The sequence below is a fragment of the Heterocephalus glaber genome, unplaced genomic scaffold (genome assembly GCF_053883595.1).
Source record: "Heterocephalus glaber isolate CG9 unplaced genomic scaffold, H.glaber_assembly_v1.0 deba00000347, whole genome shotgun sequence".
Taxonomy (NCBI): domain Eukaryota; kingdom Metazoa; phylum Chordata; class Mammalia; order Rodentia; family Bathyergidae; genus Heterocephalus; species Heterocephalus glaber.
The window spans coordinates 45,485,756-45,501,897 of NW_028258143.1; the positions used below are offsets into that span (position 1 = coordinate 45,485,756).

Sequence of the window (16,142 nt, forward strand, 5' to 3'; positions counted from 1 at the left end):
TTGTCAACATGCTGAATTGACAAATACACTGCCAAGATCTCCATGTTTTTACAAATGAAAACAAAAAGAATTACGTAGCAATATCTGATTTTTAGCTACATCTTTTCAGTTTTGCCATTTATTTTTTAAAACTGCATTTTAATCAAAAAGAGTATCATTCGCTAGTCTTTTAAGATTTCTTCAAAAATTCCTAGACAATGAGGAGAAGCTTTGTCTGCGTCCCTGATTCTGAGCTGTTCCTGGTTGCTGGATTTGACTGTGGACCTCTCCATTCTTGGGTCAACCCAGCAGCAGCTGTCCAAGTTGAGGTTTTGCTGGGAAGCCCGGGCAAGGCTCTCCTGCTTTCAGCATCTTCCTTCTGTGCTCAGGAAGAAGACTTCAAATGGCAATGAGCTTTCCTTTATTTCTGGTGTGATTGCTGCTTCTCAGGGTCTGGCTTGGGCTCTGATCTTGACATTAACATCACAGGTGTCACTGGTGAAACTGCTGTGAAACCAGATGGCAGATCTAACTGAGGTTGGCAGCATTTATTATTGTCCCCACTGTCACTGCTACCTGCTCTACTTTCTTGTTCCTGAGAATGTGTTTTTGCCTTCTGCTGTCATTTTATTCACTCAGTGTTATTTACCTTCCGCATGCCTTTCCAAATGTATCTTTCTATAAGTTGCAGGATGCATTAACTTGGCTGGGAATCCTTTCATGTAGGAAGGTTATGACTAAGCTGGCTTCCTCACCTTTCTTCAGGGCTTCTGCCTAAATCTCATTTCCTCAGCAAGACTCCCCCAACCACCTTAAGTAAATAAGAGTTCTTCCAAGTGAATAATATTACATAAATAAGACATGATGACTCTGAGTGCCAAAAATGCTTGGTTAAAAAAAGCTGCAAAGTAGCTCCCTAATATCAATTAGGAACAACTGCAAACACAGTAATTCTGAAATTATGTAGAATCATGACATTCTAGGCTTAAGAGTTTCAACCTCACGGCAACACATTTAAATAGGAAAACGTGTCTGGACACATATTTTAAAGTATTTGCTGAAAATATATTATTTACAATGTGAATCCAAAAGATACAAAATAATTCATTTCTGATGCCAAAAGAGGCATGACAGCTTCAATAGCATTAATCTTGAATGGTTTCTTTATTGAAGTTTAAGAATCTATAATTAGTTTTACTTTTAAAATAAGATATATTTTATTGGTAAGAACCTTCTTTTGTCTTTTCCTTTGATGACTTTTGACCTGGGTACACAGATGCAAATTACGCTTCACAATTAATTCAGCATTGTATATTTATAAAGCCCCTACATGATGCAAAAACCACTAGAAACTGGAAAATCCTTAGCAAGCCCCTTAAACTTCCTGCTCTGTGAGACCAGCACCAGCCAATGATCAGGAAAATGGAGCGTTCGATGACTATCTCCTTGATGTTAAATTATTACCAATCCAAAGTTTATGTAAATGATCTTAATATTTACTGTAATTATATCTTTATTTTATCTTATTTAGTAAAAGAAAAAATGCTACTCTTTTTTATTAAGGCATTCACAGAATCCACAAATCAGAAACAATTTTAGAACTATACAATTCCAATTATTTTCTCAGAAAACATCCTCACTATGGATCTACTTGAATATCTGTGGCAATTGAAGATTATTTCATATTAAAAATATTTATTTTGTTTTGCACAAGTTTCAGAATTTGATCATTATTATTTGTATTTATTAAAAAGTAAACTAAGGGACAATATAATTTTGAACAATTTATTTGAACAAATTGTATTTCTTAAATCAGATGACCCCAAACAAGAAATGGTTTGGGGACTCTCCAGGGTAACATAGGGGAAAGCCTTTGTAAGGCAAACATGAAAACAAAGCAAAGAAAACATTTGATTGGATATGACTATACAGTTGCCATATTTGGTCTACACTGCTGGAAAGTCAATTAAAGATATGGTTATGTAACTATTTTAATTAATATTATCTGATTGGTTAATCTTAAATTTCACTTTTCTTTAATGGAGGCAATTACAAGAAAGGGCTCAAGTTAAGGTTTACCTATGTTTGCAAATCAAGCTAAGGTAAGGTCACTTGTGTGGTCCAATTGCTTTATATACTCAGGGATTCTTCATGCCTGTTCTTGGTCTTAATTCAGTTTAAGATACTGAGTCAAATTTTTCCTTCCTAAATCTTAGATCTGCCTTCTAATGTCACAAGAACTTGTTGCACCACCTTAAACATGACAAGTCATTCAATGCTACATTTCTTTGAAATAGACTTTTATTCAATTATTTTGAGTGTCCACTTTGTGTGAGGCAATGCTTTACGTGCTTTATGAGTTACAAGGAAGGATGCAGCAATCTTTAGGTAATAGAGGCAATTACTTTTATTTTCACAAATAGTGTGTGAAAAACAAGTATTCTTAAGTTTGAAAAAGTAAAGCAATAAACCCAGATGGAAGAATGAGAATATATTTGTGGGAAATGTAATATATGAGATTTAAAGATGCTTTTTTTAGCCACTTTCTCATGGCTGGAACAAAATATCTGACACCCACAGAAGGAGCGGTTTGTTTTGGCTCATGTTTTCAGTGGATGATTGGCTGGCTCCAATGCAGAAAACATGGTGGAAGGGTCTGGTGAAGGAAAGCTGCTAACATTATGGCATCCAGGAAGCAGAGAAAGAAGGGAGGAGCTGGAGGATGATATACCCTTCCAGGTCAAGCTCCCAGTGGCCCACTTCCAGCCAGGACCCACCTCCTAATAGCAAGTCAGTTATAATGTTCCCAAAAATCCAGTCAACTTCTGAGCACATGAGAATCTGGGGAGACATTCTAGATCTGAACTATAATATTTGGTCCCTGGCTCCCCAAAACTCATGTCCATTTCTTTATGTAAAGTGTATTTATTCTAACTGTAAGAGTTGCCAAAGTTTTAAGAATTCCACATTATTAATAAGACCAAGTCCAAAGTCTCCAATGAGACTCAAGGCAAACTGTGAGCCTCTATAAAAATCAAAATGAAAGTTAAACACTGCTGAAATACAATGGCACAGGGTAAACATTCCCATTCTTAAAGGGAGAAATAGGAAGACAGGAAGGAACAGCACCAAAGCAAGACTAAAACCCATCAGGGCAAGCATTCAATCCTGTAGCTCCATGTTCAGCACCTGAGGCAGGTTGTGGCAAGATGTGAGCTCCAAAGGGCTCAAAAAGCTCCTCCTCTAGAGTACTGCTGGTTGTAGTTCACATGGCATGTAGTTCTCTTCAGGTGGCTCTGCTTACTGCTTGTAGCTTTTGATGTAGTTGTTGTTGGATTGGCACGATAGTGAGGTTGGAGAAGACATCACCACTGAGGTCACATTTGAGCAAAGATTGAAGTTGCTAAGGGAATGAGCCATGCAAGTATCTGGGCAAAAACATTATAGGCAGAGGGAAGAGCAAGTGCAGAGTTAGATGCTGGTGTTGTGTCTGGAGTGCTTAGAGAAGCACATGCACACAGGATAGTTCAGGGCTAGAATAAATGGGAGTAATGAAGGAGGTGGTCAGTCCAAGCCATTGCCTGTGCTTTGACTCATCCTCTGAGTAAAATGGAGAGTCATTGTAGACTTTTCAATGGAATAGTGACTTGACTGTCTTGCATTTAAATATAATCATGTTACTACATTGAGTAGACCAAAAATAAAGGAGAGAGAATCATTACTGGCTCCATAGGAATCACACAGGGATAAATGTTCAGAAGTTCCCCACACATGAAGTCTAATGCTCTGCACTAAAATTTTGTTATTTTTACTAGCTTATCTTTGCATTTGCAAGTAAGTCCATGGAGTTGCAACATGTTCTAGGTCTTGATATCTATCTCTGTCTACTACCTCCCCACTGAGGACAGGCTCAATACCACCTGCACCCGTGCTTCTTATATCCTAGGCTGATCACCCTTCCTCTTTCTACATCTTCTCAATGACCTCTGTCATTTTCCACAAGAAGACAGTGCAGCCCGGAGAGGTCTGTGTTCTATTCTCACCAGCTGTATTGGGACTTGGGGACACAGTGCAGATCAAGTTTTAATTAGGATCACATGCTATGGTTTGGCAGCACCAAGTCACATGAGCCTAACAGCCTGTCATCTATTTCCAATCCAGACATGTTCAGGTGCAGAAGTTTCAGTTCATTAGGGGTCACATCTCCAAACTAAGTTGGGGCAGCAGGCTCATAGGATGAGCAGATTGGCTTCTCTGATATCAGCTGGTCACCTTATTCCAGCAACTGGTAGCCAGATAAAGCAGACAACCAATGGTGGAAAAGAGGGATTGACACAGCTTCCAGTGTAAATCAAGAGCACCCATGTGGCTCTATGCTTGTCTTCTATCTCCTTGTGCTAGGTAGTGCAACATTAAAAGAAAATAAAAATCGATCCAATCAGGAAAGAGGTCACATAAATGAGAAAATATTTTTTATTGTCATGTGATATCCCCTTTTCCTGCCACTTAAAGAAAGGGCTTCATATTTTCATTTGGGTTGTAGTACATAAATTATGTTAATAGCCCTGGCAATTGCAAGATTCTAATTGAAACATCAATTGGGAAATCTGCCTACTACCTCCCTGCTGGGGACAGGGTCAATACTACCTGCCCCCCATATCCCTGTAACCTAGCCTGATCACTCTTCCCATTCTTACATCTTCTCAATGACCTCTCCAAACTTCTACCATGGTGACTTGAACCAGGGTTTTGATAGTAGAGAAAGTGAGAAATGGTTGTAATATGTATATTTATACAGAACCAAAAAGAATGTGCTAATTGATATGGAGTAGTAAATTAAAGGAAGAGAAAGGAATAAAGGATGATTCTAAGGTTTCTCAAGTGAGGAACCAGCCATAACTTATTAAATTAATTAGTGAATAAATAGGTAGACATATGATAGATAGAGATAGATGGATAGATAGGGCCTGTTTTGTATCTGTGCATGGAATACATTAGTGGTAATGAAGGTGGAGTGGTAAAAGCAAATCTTATATGTATTTCCTGGATGTTGGAATATAAAGATTCAGTGACAGAGATCATAAAATAAAGAAGGAAACAAAAGTATTTCTAATTAAGGAAAATAGGAAGAAATGGTGCCATGGAAGGAAATGAAATATTTAAGAAATGGCACCAGTGTCTAGGGAAGATGAGTTCCAATTTTGGAATGTTCACTTGAGGCTCCAAGAACAGATAGCCAAGGAGAGACTGTGTACATGTTACAGAATCCGAGGAATTTTTAGGCCTAGTGAGGCCATCACCATAATCTGGAGTCAAAAGAATGGACAACTCATTGAGAAATGAAGAGTCATCAGTCATGTTGATGTGTAAGTTCCTTGTGAATATGTGAGCTCCTCCTGCATGTCTGGGACCAGGGTACTTGGTATGCAAAAGTATTAGGACACAATTTCTGCTTTCAAGACAAGTCAAGACAACCCCAACACAGCAAGTTTATAAGGGAAAGTAAGTTATTCCAGTTTGTCTGCTAGCAGTGCATCTGTTGGTCTATACAAACATCTTGGGTATAAGTGGGAATCCAGTGGCTTACAAAATCCCAGATATGTTTCACATTCCATTTTAAAGTTTGTATCTTAATGGTACATTTCTCATTTATGAGAGGAAAACTGGAACAATGAATTAGATTTAGGATATGAAATCATACATATATTCTTGAGATCCAACAAGTTAATTTTCCAATGAAAATGATATTAAAATGAAGGTAGAAAATGTATAAATATATAGGTTTAATAGTTAGGACTTTTCCTTATTATAATTGGTACTACTGCCTAATTTTTATTTAATCATTATTTTAGTCTTTAGTTGCATGAACAAGTGTTTCTTTTCATGACTATGGAAAGAGCACAGATTTTTGGTGTTAGACATCATTTGAATCCAGCGTTTTTGATTTTATGGGACATTTCCTAATCTCAGTGCACCTCTTCAGTTTTCAAATAAAGACGATGAAAGGGTTTATTTGATAGTTATGGAGAAATTTGCTTTAGCCCAGAGACTGGCACTTAATAAGTCCTCAAATCGTAGCTATGTTGTAAGTTGTAAGTCAGAAGACTGGCATTTAGGTTCTCACTTGCCTATTGGTTCTTCATTCTGGTTGTTTTTCAATGACCCAAATCAGAGCAAAAATATGTTGATGTATCATTGGTTAATTTTATTTCCCTGGGGAAAGTTAAATTGTGTGACAGAAAGGCCATTTCTTTGTTAAATTAGCAAATAATTTTATTGGCTTTCAGGTACTCCAGAACTGAGACTAATGACAGTATGTAACAGTCTCACTAATCTAATTGCTGTTTTATATGGATTTTTATTTTCAACCCTTCCCTATTTGTTTTCTTTTTCCTTTTAACTTACATTTTCTTAATATTGGTTGAATGACTTTCTGGCAGAGCAAATAAAAAGCATAAGTAGAAGCATTATTGGTTAACAAAATCAATCGTTTAAACCAGCAAAGTCTTAACGTTTAGTTCTAAGACAAGCCTGGAGGAACAGAGCAGTGTTCCCAAAAGCTATGGGCTGCTTCATATTTGTCTGTATGCAGTTTTTCTGCCGTCCCAGCCCTCTAGTGGCAGTTATAATAATACCACTTTGTAGTCCCTGCACAGGAAACGAGGGATCTTACTTCAGTTACCAGAATCCTTTTACAGGAAGTTAGGTGTGGTCTTTGAAGGAGAATTAAAAAAAAATTTTTTTTTAAGCATGATGGAATTTTAGCTGCAGTCTTCTTGGTTCCAGCTTATCATTCCCAAACTCTGAGTGTAAAAGATTCTACAGGGGTAATGTTTTAATATTATTATTATGCTTATTCTCTGTGATGCTTCTCTAACTTACACTAGAATCCTTAGGGGAATCTGCAGGGGGACCACTTTCATTTTGAAGCTACTGGCTGTATGTTTGAGCATGTCTCTTCTATTAGACCATCCAGGCATGACAGCTTCCTCCCTCGAACGTGCAAGGATCATCTTCATGCCTGTGTGTCGCTGAGCACGAGGGTCTCTGGGGATGGGCAAGGGATGTTTTAGGGATACTGTGATACTGGGAGGGCAGTCTGGTGGCTGAATGTTCTGGTCAACTTCAAAAACAATTTAAAAAAACTATGTAGTAGCTTATGTTAGTTCACATTTCCTCTGCTTTATCTGGTATATACTGCAGAAATGAATTGGATTATCAACATATTTTACTCTAAGAAAATGCATCTCATATTTCAGTAGGAACTCTTCTGTAGTGTGGAGGTTAAATGGACTGATAGTAAAAAGAGGGGAAAATAGATTAAGTGATTTTGTACAGATGAAATTCATGACTCAAGATTTTGATTGCATTATTCAAATAGTAGAGGAACTCCTGGTTCAGAGATTACATTTGGAATGATTTGTGTGCTTTGCTGAGTTATCTCCATTAGTAAAATATGATTTGAATACCAATAAAACTTCATTTTTGCTATCATAAAGACCCATGTAAGAAGAGTTTGGTTAAAAGATAAACTATCTTAAACTTATTTTTCAAGTCAAAATTCTGACATAGATCAGTGGACTAGATTTTGTAAAATGGGATCTATTTGAAAAAAATAGGCTATCCCTACAGTATTTCCAAAGGTACTGCAAATTTGTTAATTTAAGAAGCAATACATTAGGTAGCAGCAGGTTGCTGAGCCAGGGGGTCCAAGCTGAAGACCTCTGACATGAATAACTTCCTGCCTGGTTTGGCAGGAGCTGGGTCCCTTCCTGTGCAGCTTCCGAGCAGTTCCAAGCACAATAAGGAATCTCTGGCTCCTCCCCATTGTCTTGCTTTCAAGCAGTATCTACCTATGTTTCCACAGCCTGGGATTTCAGAATTTCCAGAGCTCTTTACCAGGTGTGATGATTTCGAGTAAACCTTTAAGATGATAATGTGGGCCAAAGGGAACATAGAAAACAAATGGAGAAGGACATACAAGAGCCTCACACAGCCCCTGATCTGCAATTGTGTGATTTTTAAAATCTGTTTTGGATCTGATATATTTTCAGAAAGAATGCTGGAAAAGATGGCTGCCAAAATAGTCACACAAGTGAAACAGCAAGCACAAAACGGTATCCTCCATTTCCAAGCTCTGAATTGGGTATTTTCCCCCAAGTAGCACAATCACTCATAACATTCTGGGAGTGGGAAATCAGATTACCTCATAGACACCTACTGAAAGTGCAGGTTAGATCTGTGCAAGGAAATGAGTGCATGCATGTGATTCCCTAAATGCTAAATACAGCTTCCTTTGTAAATTAGATGCTATCTTCATTTATATACTTTATGTCAGAGCTCAGTGTCATGTAATGTCCACAGTCACTTTTTATCCTAATGGTCATTGCTTTTTTTCCCTCCCTGTTTCTGTAGCACTTTCTTATGCAAGGAGCTAAACAGTGATAAAGGAGCAGGATGAAAAGATGGCACAATCAGTGCTGGTACCGCCAGGACCTGACAGCTTCCGCTTCTTTACCAGGGAATCCCTTGCTGCTATTGAACAACGCATTGCAGAAGAGAAAGCTAAGAGACCCAAACAGGAGCGCAAGGATGAGGACGATGAAAATGGCCCAAAGCCAAACAGTGACTTGGAAGCAGGAAAATCCCTTCCATTTATTTATGGAGACATTCCTCCAGAGATGGTGTCAGAGCCCCTGGAGGACCTGGATCCCTACTATATCAATAAGAAAGTGAGTTTTTAGTCAAGTTGTTTTTACTTTTCCTGTTTCCAAGGTGTTTCCAAGGTGGTCCCTGAGATGATGGTGAAGAATATTGTTCTCCTCTCATCAGTCTAAAGTGTCACTAGGATGCAGGGTGGACCTGACTGGGTAATGGATGAATTATTCTTTAAGTTTTTTGGAAGCATCCATTTGAGCCTGCATTTTTGAGACAAGCAAAGAACTGAAAAGGCATCATGCAATAGGGCGTTGAGGATGGGCAAAATTCTATTCATGTCATGCATACTAATTATGTCTTTATTTGAGTGTAAGTTAACCTCAATTCTTTTGCAATGTGGTGCAGTGAAAAGAGGAAAGTAGAATTATATTTTTTTGTATTTCCAAGACCAGTATCTAAGTTGCTCTTTATTATCTTTAGCACTATATAAATTACTTTGATCTTCAGCAGATTTAATTATGCCTTCACTTTCTATGACTCTCTGAAGAAAAAATAATAGCAGGTAATTTGTAAGTGCCAAAAAAGTTTCAGCAAAGATACACCTGGAAAACCTCAAAGTCCTTATGAGAATACCGTCTAATCAAAACCTCGTTTTTGTGCTTTATGTGAATTAAAAAAGCAATTTATTCATTTATTTATTTATTTTGGTTTTTTGAGACAGGGTGTCACTATGTAGTCCAGGCTAGCCTAGAACTCCAAGCAATCCTCCTGCCTCAGCCCCTTGAGTGCTGGGATGACAGGAGTGTGTCATCACACCCAGATAAAAGCAGTTTAAAAATAGTGATGTTGGGCCGGGGATTTAGCTCAGTGGTGCCACTGCCTGCCTCAGAAGTGCAAGGTCCTGAGCTCAACTCCTGGTACCAAAAAAAAAGAAAAGAAAATAGTGATGTTAAAATTTCTAAAGATGCTATGAATTCCTATAGCACTGACTAGAAATTTTCTTTATATTCAAATCCTCTCATCACTTATCAAATTTGTTAAGAGAGTTTATAATGCTCAGAAAGAAGCAGTATCATTCTGTCTTATGTGGGTAATTAGTATATTACTACATTATTTTATAGAACAATGTCTATGTCTAGATATGTATCACTTTTCTTAAAGTATTTTATTGTGTATTCTAAATTCTGTCTTATGGTTTTTGTTTTCTTTTTCAGACATTTATAGTATTGAATAAAGGGAAAGCAATCTCTCGATTCAGTGCCACATCTGCCCTGTACATTTTAACTCCCTTCAACCCCATTAGAAAATTAGCTATTAAGATTTTGGTACATTCATATCCTTTTTCTAATAGTTACTTAATGTGGTATTTTTTTTCATTGACCAAATTATTGATCTCAGTGTTTCTAAATAAATGTTATTGGCAATGTTTTATGCGCTTTTTCTTTGTTTGTACTTAACAGTTAGCTTTTTGGAAAATAGGATCTAAGGTAAGTAAAGCACTTTTCCCATCTTTTAAGTATTTCTCCTATCTTGGACATTACTTTTGTTTAATTTTCTCTCTAGTTCCTATGAGCTGCTTGCTACATCCAAGATTTCATTAATTTTACCCGTATTACCCAGCTCTTCTTTTATGACTTCAAATTTTATAGTGTTATGTAATGAAGTAATTTCTGCATATTAATTTTCTTTACTGCTTGTAATTTGGAAAATATACATACATAATCTGAATTACACATTTTTTTCTCTTTTAGGTCTGAATTGTAGTACCATTTACTTTTTATTACAACATTGAAAGGTTTGAGTTAATAAATATTTAAATTGTATTTGTGTATATATTAACCTTTCCAACATTTCTCCACATTATTTTGCCAACAACATTCCATTGAGTTTTTTCTTTATTTTATTTTATTTTTTTTGTTACTCATTTTTAATGTCTTATTTCAAAGCGTTACTGTCTGCCTGCCTATTCTTTATTCTTTATTGAAGTATCTACTTCCTAGCAATAAAACTGACAATACCTTGATGAGATATAGTAATTTTATTTTCTCCTTAAAGTTAAATAAAGTAGCTGGGGATGTGAGCTTTTATTTGAGGCCAAGGACAGTAGTCTGGCTGACACCCAGCCTTGAAAAGCAAGAAAACAAAAATTTGGAGGACCAGGGATGTTCTGGGCAAGAACATTTACAGAAAGAATATAGAAGCCTTGGGACAAGCAATGTTATCATCTGGAACCAGAGGTAAAATGTAGTAAAATGAAATTTAGCACAACTTTAGGTAAGGTTACTTCTAGTGCCCTTTCCTCTTTAGAAAGTCATGGCTTGCAATTCGTGTCCAGAGCCTGTCTTTGAGGCTTGCAGCATAAAAACCTCACCACCACTAGCAGGCACAGACAATATTTTAAATTAGATAAGATAGGTATTAGATAAGGAAAGAATTCAGGCAATGGGATGAGCTAGGTATGGAGTCTTTCCCTGGGTTCTGGGTGGGGAGGAGATAAAAACATGTTTCCAGGATTGTCCGGCAATGTGGCAACAATGTCTTTAGAAGCACAGCATGCTGTAGGTCTGATTTTTGCCTCTCATTCCTTCCTTGACCAAGTTTTACATAGATATCAATATATTTTCACTTGATATTTATGTTTTAGATTTAAAAATTGACTGAATTACCTTATGCAATAATATTTTCTTATTGCTATTTTTTAAGTAAGAGAACTCAATTGCACACAGAAAAAAACATTTTTTGAGTTAGCATTAAAAATTAATAATAAAGCTGGGATTTATTTTGGGTGTCTTATAACTTGTAAACTATATAATCGCTCCATAAATTATCTATTATGCTTTTTTAAAAATTGCTTTTCTCTTATGTAAACATAAATAATATGTGAAATTAAGTGGAACACTTAGACTTAACTCAATACTCTGTTCATAAAGTATACACTGGGAGAATGTGTATTAACGTGCAAGGGATTGAACTCAGAACCTAGTGCATGCTAAGCATGTGCTCTACCCCTGGGCTACATACACCCTCTAGCCTCAAGAATGTGTGTTAAATAAGTGACTGCTAAATCAGAGGTTGGAGAATCAGATAAAAAATAAGTGAAAAAGAGATTTGAATGAATCTGAATAATCTATTTTGTCCTGTACTTGAATGATGAAAATTTAAAAGCGCAATATAAAAGAAAAAAGATAGACTTCTGTTTTAAATTCTTTGCAGGAGAATCACATACTTCAGTGAAATCTGCTTTGATGTGCAGTTTTTCTATTTTTCAATGCATGGTATTCCCAATATAAAATTTATACCTGCATTGTACTTTTTTATTAAATATTTGTTATGATTATCTGAAGCATACTATTTCAGTCACTCACCAAAATTCAGAAATTTGAAAATATGTGACTGATGATATAAATTAACAATGATTAATAAAGTTAATAGATTTTGAAACTTTAGAGACATAATATGCTAAAAGTGTACAAACCTCTCTTGTTACCCACTGTTTTATTTTAAAAACAATATACGTGCATTTGTTTTCAAGTGTCTGTGAGGACTTTTAACTGAAATATAGCCTACTAAAATGACACATATGCAATGTGGCAAACAACCTTTTGAGTATAATGCCTTATCACATGGGACTTACTAAAAAATAATCTTTCATGTTATTAATATTTAAGTATATTTTACTTTATTTTATATTGTTAAATTCTACTATTATAAAGAAAAATTTTTTCAAGAATCATAAAACTGTGGGTGAGTCCTTTGTAACATAAATTTCATTAGGGTGTTAATTTTCACTGTATGTTTTTTTCATATCCTACCTTTTTGGAAAAAATGTAGACACTTGTAGGCCCAATATATATGAAGTTTGTCATTGGAAGAATCTTTTATGGTGCTACATGGATATACAGTTTGCAGACTAAACAAGCAGGTAGTATTCTGTTGGAAATAACTTTATCTAAGTATTAAAAATATATATATATTATATATATCCATATATATATAATATATATATCAGTTGGCCAGAGTAAAGCAGAGAGATTTTCCAGGAGATCTGGAATTTGAAAGATCCTAATTTTGATTTGTGAAAAGGCATAGAAAACATTCATAACATTCTAAATCCTAAAATAATTACAAAATTATTAGAATGTACACAGTGTAATGAAAAGAAGTAGAAGGTGAAGAAGTAAACTGGGTCAGATCTCTTAAAATCTTTATTCCACGTTGATCATTATTCTAAAAGTAGGGGAGAACTACCAAAATGATCCAAAGTGTTTTACAAAGGTTATTATGGATAGTGCAGAATAGATTGAAAGGAGCCAAACATAGGCTCAGAAAGACTAGTTTAAAGACTGCAATAATAAAGATAAACTATTAAACTTGATGTTAGTCTTGGGCCAAGCAGCAATGCAGAGATGGAAAATAGTGCAGTGATTGTGGAGATAGCAGACAGAATTAACAAGATTTAGTGCTAAGTTGGAGATACAGGTTTAGGAAGAGAGAGAAATACAAAATTCTAAATTTCTGGCTAGTTGTGGGACATTTTATAAAATATAGAGATGTCAAAGGAGCAGAAAAAAAATTTAGCTCAATTTTAGGACTCAGAAGCTTTTAAATGATTTTGAATTGGTGATGAGATATGTAAGTGCAGATGCCTTGTGGACAATTGAGTATGTATATGGGCATTGCTTGGGGAGATGTATTTGATGTCAGTGGTATATAGTAGCACCTGGAGTTGTGTTTACTGATGAATGAATCAGGATAGCATGAGAGGGAAGGTGGCAAAGATACTATTTCTTTTCAAAATGGAAATGGAATATGTCAAAAGATAGAGAAAACGTGTTCTCCCAATGCATTCAGAATCCAGAGTCAGGGTCTCATGAAAACAAAGGGAAGAGAACTTAATGAAAAGGGGAGTGACCACTGTTCTTGTTGAGTACTGCTGAAAAGCAAGTCAAATAGGAATTCAGAATTCTCCTTTTGTTTTAGGACAAAACATGAAAATGTTTTCCTTCTTTAGAAAGAAATGTAGGCAGGCTGAGGATGCAATAAATACATCAGGAAAAGAAAGACAAAAGGTTCTTTCAAGAAGTTGGGCTATACATAAGAAAGGATAAATTTGAGTCTTTTGTAGAAAAAAACGGGTGCATCTTGGAACCATGATGCTAAGTGAAATAAATGTTAAATGTTAAATATCACATAGTTTCTAAGTAAAACCTAAAATATAAATAATTTAAAGAGTAAAATAGAAGAGAAATGAGAGGAAACAGAAAAGTATACTTTGTGGAAATGGGAAGGGGATTGAGGATGGGAGGAGAGAGGAGGTCTAAACAGGAGAAGTAAAAAAGATTAAGATGTGACATACACATCACGTGCAGAGTGGGTTAACAATATAGGAGTGAAACGTGAAATCTCACTGTCTCCTCTCTAGGAAATGAGAATAAGTATCCGTTTGGAATGGAAGAAACAAGTTTGAGATTGGAGGAAAGTGGAGAATGCTTGAAACTGTCTTGGTAGGCAGGAGGAACCAAACAGAAAAATTTAGGGCTATGGTGAGGACCATTGAGGTTGATGGCCATTCATTAACACCCTCTACTAAGGGTGTTCCGGTTTCCCAGTGGGGCCTAACTGGTCAGCAGGCACTGGGGGAGACATAGCTTTGTAAATTTAATATAGTAATGGCAAGGCAGCGTGTGTGTGTGTGTGTGTGTGTGTGTGTGTGTGTGTGTGTGTGTTTTACTGGGGATTGAACCCAGAGTCTTCACACTGAGCTACAACCCTAGTACAGTCTCTCATTAAGTGGCCAAGCTGCCCAAGCTGGGCTTGAACTGTGATCTTTCTGCCTCAGCCTCTCAGAATGCTGGGTTTAGAGGTAGGATTAGAGGTGTAATGGGTACTCTCACATTTGGCTTCAAGGCATCTTTGATTTGGTTTTATTTTTGTGGTTGTTATTTTTAGCAATGAGGGAAAACTGCATTTCTTCTTTGAACTAGTTTTTTCTGTTCTCTAGAGTGTAGTGCCCTCACATGGCTGATGTACATCATTCACTTATCAAAGTTTTCATGTGGATACATTGACAAGTTGAGCATTAAGCAGGGCCCTTATAACACTCTTAATAAAAACAAAAAAATCAAGTATTGCTTTCACGAATTTGGACAGACATTTCCTTACAAGATTAATACGACACTGCCTACTCATTGGCTTACTGAACAGCATTTGAAATCAAGTTAATATTTTATTATATGTAAAGTATATGATGACTTATATAAAAATAAAAAAGAAGGAATATCAATAGTATTTGTTTCCTCTCAATAGTATTAAGTTTAAATAGCATTAAATTTAATATTAAATTTAAGGGATTTAGTATTAAATCCCTCTCAGATTTTTATAATTGTGTCTAAATTCACATTTTAAAAGGGTGCTGTTTTACACTATTGAAAGTGAATCCTTGTGTTTTTATATTAAATATAAAAGTCATTTCAATTAACTGACTGCTGAATATTTTCTTAAGTGATTTTTTTTGTTTGTTTGTTTTGCTGGGGTATTTTTTAGCATAAAGAAAAAAGTATTGGTTATACCTCAAAAGCAAAGAAGGATAGGGTGAAACAAAATATATATTTGTTATAAGCAGTATTTTTTCTATTATTCAGAAAGTAATAAAAGCCACTTGTTGAGTCTCTACTATGTACACATTACATTGTAGGAAATTTTACATATTTTCTCTAATTTTATCCATAGACCAATCCTGTGAAATGATTGTTTTTCTTACTTTCATTGCCAAGTCAGTCTAATCTCAAGGAATTTAAAAAATTGGTTGGCCTTAGTTACAAACCCAAGAAATGGCAGCGTTGACGCCAATGATCTCTCACAATTCAGAATTTTATGAGCAATTACAGTATATTATACACTTCATTAATAAAGAACTTTATTATAAGACAGTCTTCTGGGTGACCCTAGGATGAATTTATAATGTATTTAATTAATTACTTGAATGGTTTTTCTGAATTTTTGCCAGTATTTACTTACATGCTGAACTTGTAGCTCTATTGTTTGGTTGAGTCTGTCATTAAGAAAACTTAAATTGATAAATTATTCACCAATGAACTCATTTATCTGCTTTTAATCTTTTTAACTGCAACTATCTAAATAGCATCAGAATAGTTGATGAGTCGGCCTGAAGACATGTTCTAGATATGCTGTAGTTGAAATACAGAATTGGAGATAAAAGATTCAATGATAAAATAATATGTATCATAAAATAATTAGCTTTCAAGTCTTAAACTTCATGGTGGTGAAAGCATGGTAATGCATGAAATTGAGATTTTCCTTTTGAATTTTGTCTTCCTTGACAATATTCTTCCACTTTATTCAATGTGCTCATTATGTGCACAATTCTCACCAACTGTGTATTTATGACCATGAGTAATCCTCCAGACTGGACAAAGAATGTAGAGTAAGTAGAAAATTTAAAAATATCTTTCAACTTTGACAATCCCTTCTGTTTCAAATTGTGC

At 35.6% G+C, this 16,142-nt stretch overlaps 1 protein-coding gene across 6 annotated transcripts in view; it reads left to right on the forward strand.

Moving 5' to 3' along the window:
• Positions 1-16,142, forward strand: part of Scn2a (sodium voltage-gated channel alpha subunit 2) — a 144,012-nt gene that overhangs the window by 35,759 nt on the left and 92,111 nt on the right. For 3 of the 6 annotated variants that reach the window (XM_087199749.1, XM_087199746.1, XM_087199764.1), the window contains 3 exons: positions 8,501-8,711; positions 9,852-9,969; positions 15,991-16,081. In XM_087199749.1, coding sequence (XP_087055875.1) covers positions 8,501-8,711; positions 9,852-9,969; positions 15,991-16,081 — 420 coding nt within the window. Of the gene's footprint in view, positions 1-6,651; positions 6,807-8,394; positions 8,712-9,851; positions 9,970-15,990; positions 16,082-16,142 lie in introns of those variants that run through there. The other 3 variants (XM_087199763.1, XM_087199754.1, XM_087199760.1) reach the window with 2 other exon arrangements.